General features: G+C 37.5%; 1 protein-coding gene across 4 annotated transcripts in view; it reads left to right on the forward strand.

Annotated features, from left to right (window-relative positions):
• camk1b (calcium/calmodulin-dependent protein kinase Ib) overlaps positions 1-11,896 on the forward strand; it is a 33,801-nt gene extending 21,905 nt beyond the window's left edge. For all 4 annotated transcript variants that reach the window (XM_026305936.1, XM_026305934.1, XM_026305935.1 and 1 more), the window contains 9 exons: positions 3,695-3,769; positions 5,130-5,268; positions 5,600-5,726; positions 6,194-6,269; positions 6,433-6,545; positions 7,454-7,532; positions 7,699-7,786; positions 8,385-8,514; positions 8,664-11,896. In XM_026305936.1, the coding sequence (XP_026161721.1) occupies positions 3,695-3,769; positions 5,130-5,268; positions 5,600-5,726; positions 6,194-6,269; positions 6,433-6,545; positions 7,454-7,532; positions 7,699-7,786; positions 8,385-8,514; positions 8,664-8,761 (925 nt within the window). In that variant the 3' untranslated portion in view covers positions 8,762-11,896. The remainder of the gene's footprint in view (positions 1-3,694; positions 3,770-5,129; positions 5,269-5,599; positions 5,727-6,193; positions 6,270-6,432; positions 6,546-7,453; positions 7,533-7,698; positions 7,787-8,384; positions 8,515-8,663) is intronic.
• The last annotated feature ends 2,607 nt before the right edge of the window (positions 11,897-14,503 follow it).

The following is a 14,503-nucleotide window of genomic DNA, read 5'->3' on the forward strand; positions in this document are numbered from 1 at the left end:
AAACATTTGGTCTTACTGCTATATAATAATATTAAGAAGAAATTACTCGCGGTCTTTAAATTGCATCTATGACAATGTTGCAGCAAATCTGGAATAAATACAGACTTTGCTCTAAAGAGTTTGTGGATTAACCTGACTAGCAGCTTTGGAAAACAATACTGTTTTCTGTTCTTCACAATAGTATTCCTCCATTGTACTGAGGTCATAATATTTATATTTTTATATGGCTTGAGTCATTTAATTTAATTTAACCACAAACATAAAGAAGACTAAACTCATATCTGTCAGTTTACTTAGAAATCTTAGCCTCAATTAGGTTTTAAATATTATGGTGCTTTACAACAAATTGCACTGTTGACACTCATCTCTAGATTAATGCTCCTAATATTCATGATGTACTTTGTAATATGGAGTCAAATCACAGAAGAATTCACACCTACAAAAAAATGCTTGACGTGATTTCTTTGCCCAGCTCATGCTCATGTTTTCTCTCTACCTGTGCAAGAGGCAAGAGATATACTGTTTTACTGTGTTAGGACAAAGGCAAGTGACACTAGCACTTCTGGTAATTGTGGCGTGCTTCAAACGTACTTCTCTTTAGATGTGGGGAATTACAGGCCGTGGTGAAAATGGCTGATCTACATTGGGTCCCAAGTTATTTTTAGAGCTCTTGTTGCCTGGGTTACAGGAGACACACAACTCTAGCCAATATACAGCTATAATCCCTTCTGAGTTGACGATGGTGGAATGAGAGGGGTGGGGGTTAGTTAGTGGTTTGGTTACAATTTTGACAAATGAAGTAAACTGAGGTAAACTTGGCCTGAAAATCGTGGCTTGCTCAGTCTGTTTGTATAGAGTCATAGAAACGTTTCATTATTCATTTTAACACGTCATCCTCAAGTCCCCACAATGTGAGTAGTGATTTTAATAGCTGTAATTTAAGCGTGTGCTGTGTTTTTTGGCTTACAAGGTCATAAATTAGATTAAAGTTATTTTTCCTCCCTGCTGGATTTTACGATCCCTTTAAATGTTGAAATCTTATTTTGCTCCTGTGAAATCAAACGTCTTTTTTGTAATGGCTTCCCAAATAAATAATTGTATTGTACAACGACTCAACATTGGAGATGTAAACTTCTTGGCTTATTGTTGACCCAGGAAGAAAACATAAAGAAAAACACAAACATAAACAACAAGACAGAAAAGTTATAGGCCAAAGTCAAACTTTGTCATCTGGACTTTAATGACCTTGGTTAATGTTTGAACTCTAACTGTGAATTTATTGGTGTATATAAAATGTTCTCGACCTATGTAAAGCTCGTGTAACAGTATTAGTATTAGGTTAGGTGTTAGAAATTAGTTTATTATCAGTTTATTGTCTAATGGCTGAGGCAGATGTAGAGCCAGATGACCCTCATTAGATCCAATCAGTCAACTCTTCTCTTTTCTAATGTCCATCCACTGTTTCTAAGATGGCTGCCTAGCAACCTGCTAATAGTAGGCTTATAGACAACTAATGTAGCCAATGTTGTACCATCACATTTGTTAGACGCTGGTTCACCCTCTTCCAGTTTTATTTAGAGCAAACATTTCCTCAGACACAGACATGTTCGAGTGCATAGACTAAATATACACTGTCAGGTCATTTATAGCCATGCTAATCAGAAGAGTTGATGTGATTTTGCTGCAGCAGCTTTTTTGTGTCACTGCATACATAAAACATATCTTGAGCTAGAACTGTCAAGTGATGTCAGTAATGCCAAAGGTTTGTGCGTTTCTGGCCACAGGTTTGTGGTTTATAATGCTTTTGTCTTGAAAACACCAAATAACTACTGTTACTGTTTATGCAAAATGTTTGCCTATGTTATATGTGATTCTGTACATAAAGATGCAGACGTGTTACCAGATACACAGTTTCTGATATGGGATGAATTTGTTTTGACCTCGAATTGAGTCGACTGTGATTGTTGTACATGTATTGGAGCAAAAAGGAAAATAAAACACAACAGGGCAAAATGTATAAATACATAAAAATAAGAGTGATGCTTGAGACATGAGAAAGTTAAAAGGCTTTCTTAAATAAATGTGTTATGTTTTGAGAAATTTAATGTGGATTCAAGAATGAGTAGATCTAGTTTCACCTACATGTATGTCAGATGTCCATTTTCTAATTTGCTGACTTCTGCTGTATTTTTGGACACCCCGTTTGACCCATGGGTGCTGACAGTTTTCTGTCCACTCTACCTCACCATCCTCTCAAATGCACCTGCACAGATATCCAGCTTAAATACAGTAACTCAGCACCATGTACCTAACCTTCTGTAATCATGTGTGAAAATGTTTGCTTGAGCTCACATGCTGACACACGTGTCTGCTTACTGGGAACGTGTAATCCTTCACTAGGTCCTTACACACTGAGGTGAGGATGAATGTGAATGAAGTGTCCATGCATTGTTACAATCTGAATCAGTCATTGCTGTAGTGCAGCATGAGGTCTGGCTGACACACACATTTACCTCTGGTGCAGCTTAGACAGGGTGTTGTTTTTGTCTTTCTACCTCCAAGTCAGCTCATTAACCTTTATATGGACATGGATAGTCCAGGTACTGTGGTAAATTAAATGAACTTCTGCTAGACAAACAGAGTGCATGATTATGGTGAAAGAGAGAAACAGAAAAGAAAGTTGGGTATAGTGCACCTGGGTATAGTGTTTCATAGTATTCACAATATGCCACCTGAGTTCTAAGAATTTATTTTTCTGTAAAACAAGCACCAGTGCCTCTAAAGACAATCAGATACATTTGTCTAAAAAAGTTCAAGTAAAGAACTCTATGAATCTGACCATATATTCAACAATAAGCTCTGGACACTGGACAAAGCTTGAACACTCTTTGATTTGATTGTGTAAAAAAATAGTTTAACACCCATTCTCATATTTATCACAATTACCTTTAAATGCCCCCATTTTTTTTTTTTTTTTAAAGTAGATGGGTTCAAACAAATATTATGTCCCTTCATGCCATAAAACTGTTGTTTCCTGGTGCAAGAAAACAGACTCACAAGACTCACAGACCCACCATAATTACAATGAACTAAAGGTCCTAAAGGAGCAAACCTCATAAAATGCTCCCAGTAGAAATGCAAGTGAGCTGGTCATTATCCCCCATAGTCATAGTTAAACAGGAAATGGGAAATAAATAAAAGATGTTTACAGTGTCATTTTTTTTACTGAATGTTAATATTATGTCATCCATGACCCTTTTTGTTTGGCTAAATTGAAACAGAAATTGAGTGCTAATAGCATGTGTTTTACAGATGTTTGTTATGGTACATGTATAGTAACAGCACAAACAGAGTAGTAAGTGAAACACCAGTTTTGATCTGGTGAGTCATCTTCCCACCCCTTTCGCTGCACCCACGGGTCTCAAGGGGCAGCTCAACACATAGTTCAGCCAATTAGGGACTTGCATGCCACCACTCAGCATAGCCTCCTGTACAGTCATTAAGCAGCGAATGTAATTTTTGGATAAAGCTGCAAAAACTGATTTTCCCCCCTATAGGGCAGGATTTTAAACTCTCAGGGGAACATGCCGCTTCAATGTCTAAATGAAAATGGCTGGTAGAATAATAGGTATTAAGAAGAATGTAATGAACAACTTAATTTCATGTCTTCGTTCTCTTCTCGCCCTCCTCACAGAATTAAACATGCCAACATTGTATCTCTAGAAGAGATATTCGAGAGCAAATCACACCTCTACCTTGTCATGCAACTGTGAGTATTCACATATGTGTGGGTTTTGTGTGATTTGTCTTTGTCTGATGTGTGTTTCAAACGCCCTATTTGTGTTGTCACCCACACATAGCATATCGCATGCCATTAATTGCACTCTGTAACGCACGCGCGCGCACACACACACACACACACACACACAGAAAAGTCAACACTGCGCTATGCCTACTCATGTGCACCAGTGGGGAGTTCGCCCTCACACCTGCAGCCTGTCAGCCTCACTCCCACCTCAACGCCTGAAATGTCAGAGAGAGAGAGAACCTGAGAAAGAGCTGATCAGGATCAGGAGCACTATTAAATGAGAGGTTTCTGAAAATACCAGTCCTTTATGTGCTAATCACATGTTAATCAGAGGCAAATCTTAGAAACAGGAGACAGAGAGGGAGGGTCTACATTTATCAAAGGAAGAACTGGTGGGAAATGTTGAGTACTTGTGTTTTCCATATTAATTTGTGAAAGATACTGCATTCCCTAGCAATATATTTGTGTCCCCTCCTAGTAGTTTTGTGTTAATATGTCACTACAGTTTGTGTTCTCTTTAATTCATGATTTTACACCCAGTGCTTTATCACAGTAATGGATGTGCTTACTCAGCTTTATGTTAACTTGACCTACTGGCGTCAGAACAATGTTGCAAGCAGATGTGAAAACTTATGAGGGAAGGCTAATGTATCATGAGGGAAATGAAAGGTGTGCAGACAAGGTGACACAGGGGACAACTTAGCTATGATACACAGAGGCTGATACATGATACATGACTTTTGTTCTTCTTTTGCTTTGTTGTGTCTATATCCGTTCCCCCATGCTTATTTTTGATTTCTTTCCCTTGTTCAGGGTGAGTGAGTGAGTGAGTGAGTGAGTGAGTGAGTGAGTGAGTGAGTGAGTGAGTGAGTGAGTGAGTGAGTGAGTGAGTGAGTGAGTGAGTGAGTGAGTGAGTGAGACTAGAGGATCTAATAAACACACCCATACATTTAGCATATGTTCCTCAGACAGAGTGGAGTCTCCATCTAGTGGCATCTTAGTCTAATATCAAGCAGACTTTGCCACAATGGTTTCATTCATTCCACATTGTGCCATTTTATGTCTGTATGTATATATTTGTTTGTTATCGACATATTCATGAAGCCAGTTCCATTATTATAGTGTTATAGCAGGAGTTTGAATGAAGTGTCTCTTCTCTGTGTAAATACTGATTTACTTTTAATCCTGTTGTTCAAGAATATGTTCACGCTAATATCGTTACATTACCCCTAGTCATGCTTCTGCTACTACTCCTCTCTTGTGTCACTCAACAAATCTTTATTATGCACTTTATTGAATAAACATGTCCCTCCTAACACAGGGTTTCTGGTGGGGAACTCTTTGACCGTATCATAGAGAAAGGTTTCTACACTGAGAAAGATGCCAGTAAGCTCATACAGCAGATTCTGGACGCTGTCAAATATCTCCATGACATGGGCATCGTGCACCGGGACCTTAAGGTTAGTTGAGGATCAGACATGTGAAGAAAAGTTTGTTAATTTGTACTATAAATTCTGAAAAAAGTGCTGACCATGTTTTCTCAGTGTGTGTAATTTTCCATTATTGCATGGCTTTGCTGATAATAAACAAACATTGACCACATTGTTTACATAATCCTGTTTGCATATAATCCTTTCTGGAAATTAGTATTTACTGTGTGCTTACATGTGTTTATGTGGTGGTGCTGATGTAGATGTTTGTGCATGTGTGTGTTTAGGAAAGACTTTGCATGTATTTCCATGACAACCCTTTATATACACCCCTGGTTTTGGGGTTGTTCTTCCCTACTAGCCAGAGAACCTGCTGTACTACAGCTTGGAGGAAGACTCCAAAATCATGATCAGTGACTTTGGTTTGTCCAAAATTGAAGACTCTGGGAGTGTGATGTCGACGGCTTGTGGAACACCTGGATACGTTGGTAAAGAAGACTGACCCTGTGTTAGACTTGAAAACATTATTACAGACAGTTTTACACAGTGTCATGTATTACTATATAGCATAACTATATTGTTTATTATTGTTTTGCCACAGTTTCATTATTGCTAATTGTAAATAGGTTATGAGGCAAAGCAAAAAAAACTGAATGGTTAAAAACTGTATAAAGGTATATTTATAAAGGGTAAATTCAGTGTAGCAGGACAAAAAACATTACGGTCACATTGAGTGTGTTATTTAAGATGAGTGACTGTGAATGTCTCATACATGTAGATATTCATCAGATTTGATTAGTTTATTTTAACAGATTTTAGCCCAGTAAAAACACTGACACTGGGTGGTTTGTGTAACCTACAGTAGCTGGCAGTGGTTTGTAGGCTGCATGTTTCCAGATTTAAATAGGCAAGGTACTTTTAGTATTAGTCTGTATTAACTGAATTGTTCTTCCAGCCCCTGAAGTCCTGGCTCAGAAACCCTACAGTAAAGCAGTGGACTGTTGGTCTATTGGTGTCATAGCCTATATTCTGTGAGTACACCTTAAAGACATGGATGAACTCAGGATGAATAGATTTCTTTCCTGGAAATTCTGCACTGACGCAATATTTTAATAGATAACTAATAATCACAATGATCATGATTGCTTCCGTGTTTTGAATTAAAGATGCCTGTTCTCTGTTGTGTTATCGCAGGTTGTGTGGTTACCCTCCGTTCTATGATGAGAATGATGCCAAACTGTTTGAGCAGATCCTGAAGGCAGAATATGAGTTTGATTCTCCTTACTGGGACGATATCTCTGACTCAGGTTATCAGTACATGTTAATTCAGTCCTTCCCCTGATAAACCTTGTTTTTTACGTGCTACAAAATTGTGATTGCCTACAGTGCAGTGCTAATGTGAAAATTTTATAGTTGGATTATCTTTCCCAAGGTTATCTTAGAATGCATTTTTTTTCTAATAAATACTGAAATAATATGAAGAGCCAGATGCAGCATTATATCATTCTTAAATGACTGAACTGCCTCACTTAAAACATAACTAAGTACATTTAGTCAACTGCTTAGTATAGAATAGGAAAAGAGTTAGTCTGGCTGGCCAGGCTCAGAGCGCTCATCCAGAGGGAAAAACTCCAACACTGAGTTGGGCAGCCAGGAACTTGTTGAAACTTTAAATAAGCTAAGAACAAAGAAGCTTAAAAACAGTTGTCAGTGTGGAGAACACTAAAATGTGTTAAAAATGAAAACTGACAGAGGTGATCTTTCATCCAGAATCTGTGTTGGTCTTTATGTACCACATCAAGCTTTTCCCTGTTTACACAGAATGATGTTTCAGCTTTTCCAAGCAAGTAAATATTTTGTCCAGTCCCTAGTGATTACCTTGCAGGTGTTCAGCCCATAAGCCATGGCAGTGATCCCATGTTGATTTTTGTTCCAGTACCATCTCTTGGGCTAGATCCCTGTTTCCCTGTTCTGGGCAAAAAACTCTCCAACCTTTAGAACAAATTACACAACTGAGGCAGCACCCTGTTTTCTTGGATTATGGGAATTACTTCAAGATTTGTTTCATCTTGTTTTTTAGTAGGTACAGACTGGATCATTATTAAATTAGTATGCTGGATCCAAGTGATGTTGTAGCCTGGTCCCCCATAAATAAATAAACTGTGCAAACTCTGTGCAGATGGTAATTTTTTTAAAACTTTCTTTTTCATTGTAGCTAAAGATTTTATAGTCCACCTGATGGAGAAAGACCACAACGTACGTTACACCTGTGAGCAGGCACTGCAGCATCCCTGGTACTTCAGTGATTTGACTGTTTATCTAGTCTAGCTGGACAAAATAATACAACCCTTAGTGCCAATTAAATGTTTTTAAGATGGTTAATTTTATCACTGTAGTTTTACAATAATTACATGGCACATGTATTCTTGCATACAGTTTCATTATTCTTCTTTTCGTCAGGATTGCTGGGGACACCGCTCTGGATAAGAACATCCATGAATCTGTTAGTGCTCAGATCAAGAAGAATTTTGCTAAGAGCAAGTGGAAGGTAAGTCACACGTCCAGTTTATCTTTTATATTTTTATATTCTTGATGTATTTGCATGGTTTATCTCTCGTTTAGTATAAATGGAAAGCACACAATTTGATCCTGGTCTTGATCTGAAATTCAGGGTTCTTCCAAAGTACATCTTTTTCTAATTTTCAAGACAGGGTTTTTGTTTGTTAGAAACAGTAAAGATTTAGGACCTCCACAAGTCATCACGTCAGGGGTTTCCAAGCTGTGGGTCAGGGCCTCCTCAAAGTTTGTGAAATGAATCTCTGAGGATCACAAGACCAGTCTGGTGCTGAAATAAATTGTTTATTTTTATTGAATTTCTTTCATCTTTGCTCTTTTCTAGCAAAATACAGCGCAGTTAAACTTTTCGGGCTTCTAAAAGCTACTGAAATTAGTCTGAGAAGAACCACTTACGACTCAGAGAAGTGCATCCTGTTCTGAGCAGTAACAAGTAGATCCTGTACAGCTTCACATTAAGCAAACAGCTTTAGGGAGCTGTCTCCATCCCAATAAGTCGACTTTCAGTTTCTGATGAACAGGATTGTACAGTTTTCAGTTTCTATGTTGCATTTGTACCTTTTCCTGTGCAGCAAGCGTTCAACGCCACAGCAGTGGTCCGTCACATGAGGCGTCTCCAGCTTGGCACCAGTCATGAGGGACCTAGCCCCCCCCTGCCCAGCCCGTGCCGAACTCATCTGCTGATGCCAGAGGAAGCTGCAGGTGCCAGCTGTGGTTTTAGTTTTCGAGTTATTAGTTTATCTCACACATGCAGCAATTCAGACTTTGATGACATTTTGGTGTACCATATTTTTACTGACTTTAATGTCAGAATGCTACAGCACTGATGTCATGTGTCTTTTCTCTCTCAGAGGCTTGTTGTGAGGGAGGCTGCTCCCAAAATGTCGAAGGTGGTGCAGAACCTCTGTCTAACTGCACCTACCGCTGCCACCCGACCAGCAGGGTGTGATCCCTGCACCTGCTCCACTTACATGTTTAATAATTCCTACTGACTTTCCAATTTTAAACCCCTCGGTGGAACCAGAGGCACCATCTCCACCTTTATCTGGTTAGGAATACAGCATCATTCCGGCCTCTCGCCTGCAGGGGGAGCAAGCCTGTCCAGCCAGAGAAGGAAAATAGGTTGAAAATGAGGAGAAGGAGGGAGACTTGATGATAAAGATAATATTGATGATGATGATGATGATGCACCAGAGGGAATCACTTTTACAGTCTGGGCTTGCAGTTTGAGATGAGGTGAAATGGGTGAGATGATACAAAGGAAAGAGGGGAACATAATTGTCTCCACCAACATGTCATGGGGATTTTTTTTCTGAAGCAGGACGGAGATTGTTGGACACTGTTTTCATTCATGATCTTTGATTCATCCTGACTGATTGTTTTATTGCCTATTGTTTTATATATTTTTGTCTTTTTATCCTCCTACTGTTAGACTTGGGATTGTAAATCCAGAAACAATATCTGCATGATCAGGAGAGAATTTTCCCCATGCATGCTTTGCTCTCTTTAAAATATACCTTTTCGCAGAAATGCAGCATTCAAGTACGGTGCAAATGATGAGTGTTGTGTGCAAAGTTGTCAATGTGAGAAGGCTCAGAGCATTTTGATAGGTTGCAGTATTTGAAATGAAACTAAATCAGATCTTTTAATTTACAGACCTACATTCTGTGTCTTTAAATTGTGCTTTTAGACAATCAGTGAGAGAATAGTTTATGCAATGAAAACCCCATCTGTCCACTATGTAGTCTTTTTTTTATTGCAATATAGTGTATCCATGGAGCATCACTGCTCTTTTTTCATCCCCAAACCCCTTTAACCATTCGAGTACAGGGATATATCTATGTCTAAGGTGCCTTTAGGATAGACGGTATGATGGGTTTATTTTTGGGTAACATCTGAAATATTTTTTTGTCTTATTTTCCAGCTCAAACTATCTCTGTAACTTTTTATTTTGTATATCACATTTTCCACTTTGAAATGCAGTGTAAGGCTTTTTGTCTGTGCTGTAATCTCAGAAAGGAGCCCTGCATATATACTGCACACTGCCATTATTGTCTGGCATATTTTGTTTTTCACAAAATCAACTCTGAATGAAAAAAGAACAATATTAAATATTACTAGGGAAAATTAACTATTTTTAAAACCTTAAACATTTAAAAGATTTACCAGAAGTCACAATTATTTAAGTAGATCCTTTTTTTTCCAGAAATGTTTTTATAGCTTTTGACATTTCCCATAAGTCACACATATTAAAGAACTGTGTACTAATTTGCACAGTAAAAAAACAGCTGCTTGACTAGGATGATTTAATAGAGTAAAATTTAAAGTTTGTATGAATGAAAAAAAATTGACATGTATCTGTGTCCATGAACCACATCACCATACCTCTTTTACATTTTACAGGGACATTTTGTTTAGACACAGCCTGAACCTGGATTGAACCATGTGAATGTGCATCAGGTTGACTCACTTCATCTTTACTGTACATCCATCAGTGCTTTTTATGCTTGTGTGTGCATGGATAGTCTAATATATATTCTGTTCATTTTACATCATTTCGTTCATTCTGCTAAAAGGTGTCTATTGACAAAAAACAAAATGTTGACCCTTATTGGCTTTTATTAAAAAAATCCTCTTATGTAAGTTGCTTTGTGGGAATATTGTCAAATAACAGATGTAGAGGAGCTTTATGCACATCGTGAATCCTTTATTCAGCGACTCGCGGCTCTCAAAGGCAGGTTAATCCAGCCTCTAATCAGAATCAGTTTCCTTTTAAACTCTTTGCTCTCTCTTCCATTCAGCAGTATAGACATTTGGTATCATGTGATTTGATACTGATTACATATGTTTGCATGATGTGGCTTGAAATTTGTGAATCCCAGATTAACAATGTGTAGTGTGCATACTGCTTGTGATAATGTTACAGCTTGTAATGAGACAAGTAGTGGTAAAAGAGATTATCGGATGTTTTTGTCAGAGGTTCAAATGTCTCTTTAAAAGTTTGTCATGCAGATGACAAAGTTCAATGTGCTGCTTCAAAAAGTCTTTAAGCTTTATTCTTCTTGCTCTATTGGGTAAGCGTTGTAGTGTATTTGGACAATAATGTAACTGGTGACTCCAAACTGTACAGTGTAGTTGAAAGATTGACTATTTTTTCAGGAAATTTTCAGTGTGAATTGTTTGTACATCATGAATTACTCTGACAGTGAAACACCAGAAAAGCACAGGGAAGCTGACACATTGTGGCAGTGATTGTTTGCTTAATGTAGGCCAAATGACAATATCACAATTATTGCCAAGATAATGAAAGTAGTATTGCCACAAACACCAGTCATTGGTTGTTTTTCCTGCAGTGGTTTAGCTCCCATACTTTGCCTACTGATGAGTCATTTTATTACTAAAATACAGTTTTTACGTACTCTGTAATCAGTTCCAGGAAAACTCAAATTAAAGTCTTATTTCCAATGCAAAAACAAGAGAAATTAAGTTTTTATCGCAAACAAGTGAATCCAAAACTAAGGCAAAGAATGTGGAGTAACCTGGAAAATGAAAAGTAAAGAAAAAATGAAATTCCAGTGCAGTGATGCAATTCATAATGAAATCCACAATCATATCCCATTACCTCACCTTTGACCACCTTGGTAGGAAAATATCAGGAATGATATTAGAATTATACTTAGATTAGAAAAAAAAGGTGCTCAACTACAGGGTCTTTTGATAAATTGCCACATATTTTGCACTAAAAATTATCATTTTTACAGCACATACATTTCATCCATAGGTTTTACAGCATTAAACTAAACAAAAGAGATGATTTATGTAAAAGGTCTTTCCTTGGATTGTTCATTAACCACTTGTGGGAAATGACCAGTGTGTGGTAAAATTTGTTGTACAAATGAGTATTTGTACCATTTCTATTTTGCCTTTTAATAAATGCTGTTTTGGGCTAAAGTATCTACTGTATACACAGATGCAATGCATCATGGGTTGTTAAAAAGTGAACACTGCTCAATGTGAAAGCCAGTGACTTGTGCTTGGAACAGATCTGTAAGTGAAACACATTAAAATCTTTGTCTATGCATTATGGAACTGTCTGAGTCCATTGTGAATGAAAAAAGATATTTAACATTAGATGCCAAAAATGTATCACAACAATTTAATAGGTTTAAATGTGTAATTTACAGGAAAAGAAGCTAAACCACACCCAAACCTTTAAGTCAATTTAAACTGAAATGAAAACTAGTCTAAGCCAGGTTAGTGACCCTTTTAAGAGAAATAGTAATTTTGCCATTTTATTATTACATTATTTATTCAACATAATAAACTAAATTATTAACACATCTATAGGGAAAAAAGTAGTCAGTCAAGTATCTATATCCACATTTACTACATTTAATTTCTTCAAATAAGATATTTCTATGGCATAAATTCACTGTATTACCTCTTAGTTCAGATTTAGCCTACACTCTTGCTTTATACTTAGAATGAATGTGTTGGGTTTTTACATTACTGTCACCCAACAACAATAATAATAATGAATGGTCAAATTCTGCAACTGCTGATTTCATGAAATTGTTTTGCGGCTTGAGAGGTTTGTCACCAATGTTAATTTCATAGTCAACTACAGTAGGCCTCGCTTGGCTTCTCCAAGAATGCTGGGTAATTGAGGCTTGTGGTTTGGCTGCTGAAGCATTGCCCTGGAGAAGACTATAGCGCATGTGGTGGTCAACCTCAGTGAGGAGACAGTAGACACAGTAAAAATTATGTGGTCAAACCAAGAACAAGGAGCCGATTCAAAATAACGTAGGAGCAATTATATAGATCAAAAAGTAGTAGAATTCAAAGATGCAGGTGGTGATTTGAGGTGAAAGAGTGGAAAAAATAAGTGAAACAGTACAATGAAATCAAGGATGGTCAACCCATATTTTTAAAGCTATTAATATATCTTCATGCCCAGGTTTAATTTCTCTAAAAAAAAAACAAAAGGTGCTCACAACAGTTGCACTTAATCCACACCCTCTTCCCAGAATGACTATGGAGTAATGTGTGTGTGCTTGCATAGAAAATTAAACTTGATTGACTCAACTTCAGTGTTTTCAAGATGATTTATCTGAATCGTGTCAGTAATTTAAACCTTTAACAAGCACCAGATGGAAAATGCTTTATATAGTAGTTGGTGTCACATGAAATAGGTACAAATCAGCAACACACCTACTGTGAGTGCATTCAAAAATTTGAATCTGAGCAGGAAGGAGAACTGCTTCCACCTTCTGGTCAGGAAGAGCTTTACATGTCTGCCTTTATTTTATATATATATTATTGGCAGACATGCTATCCCTAAATTTCTGACATGATTTGAGCTAAATGCTAACATCACTAGAATAGCCTCAAAACTACAGTGATAACATGCTGCTAATATTATCTTAACATTCACCATGACTTGGACAAAATGTTTTGACCTTTTGATGGCACTGGGAGGAGGAGGAGGTAAGGGATCAATATTTTTACAGTTTCTTAGAAGAAAGACAAATATCTGCATGGAATTAAACAACAGCTCAGCCAACAGTTGTTGACACATTTCAATTGAAGCCACAAATATTTCAGAGCTGACCAAAGCTGTGGACCAACAAGCATTACCATAGAATACCACTGAATACCAATTCACTTTCCCACTCCACCTCCATCCAGCTGCTGATTGGCTGAACACACCTTATTCATATAATCAGCAGAGGGTATGGCAGGTGTAGGTGGAAAACAAGCAGGACAGTGACACCCCTGCCATAGAGCTCTGCCACTTAGTCAGGTCACTTAGTTCATTTGGCATGGTTGTACTCCAATAATTATGAAGATAACCGATAAGACTGTAGGTCAAATAACAGATAAGCTGTAAATGAGTTTATAATGACATATAAATATCATTTGTATGTTTCACCTTATGTCAAAGTGCTGAGTTAGGGTTTCATATTAAAGGTGTGTCTGCAGCAAAACAGCGAGCACACACACTGCCGTCCTATCTGTCAGCAGGAATGTATTGTGCAAATATCTGTCAGTGCTCTCATGGGCTTTATGTGCTTATTGTGCCCATTCTGTCCTTCACTGTGTGTATGTAAGGAAAGTTTCCACAAGTCGCTCTGTTTTCTGGTCCAAATGCATTGGAAATATCAGCAGGTCAGGAACATTATTAACAAGTTATTTTAGAGAAGAACTAGAATTAACACTATGCAGGATGTGTGTGATATGTCAACGTTGTCTCCAAAAAATGTGTGTTTTGATCTGTTTTTGGTGGAAAATCTAACAGCTATTTGTTTAGTTTGTTACGTTTGTTCACTTTATAGTGTAAATGGTTTAGCATTACATGACCATTTATAAATCATCTCCACAAAAATCCAATCAGCACTTCCCCAGCCCCTGGCTAGGTTTAAGAACGAAAGTCACCAAACTCTGAGCAGAAACAGACAAATAGATAAATGAAAACACAATGTCTTTGGTCGAGGTACCAACTAATTCAATGACACACCATGTCTACTACTGTTTACCTTCATATCCATACAACACTGGCCCAGCACTCACTGCATAGACCGGTGCCATAAGACGTGTGCACTACAGGCAAAGATTAAGATATATGTGGGGATTTTCCAATAGTTTGGCAGAATTGGAGGTTTCATGTGTTATTCTATGCCTTGATTTTATT

This window comes from Mastacembelus armatus, chromosome 5, assembly GCF_900324485.2.
Source record: "Mastacembelus armatus chromosome 5, fMasArm1.2, whole genome shotgun sequence".
Lineage (NCBI taxonomy): Eukaryota > Metazoa > Chordata > Actinopteri > Synbranchiformes > Mastacembelidae > Mastacembelus > Mastacembelus armatus.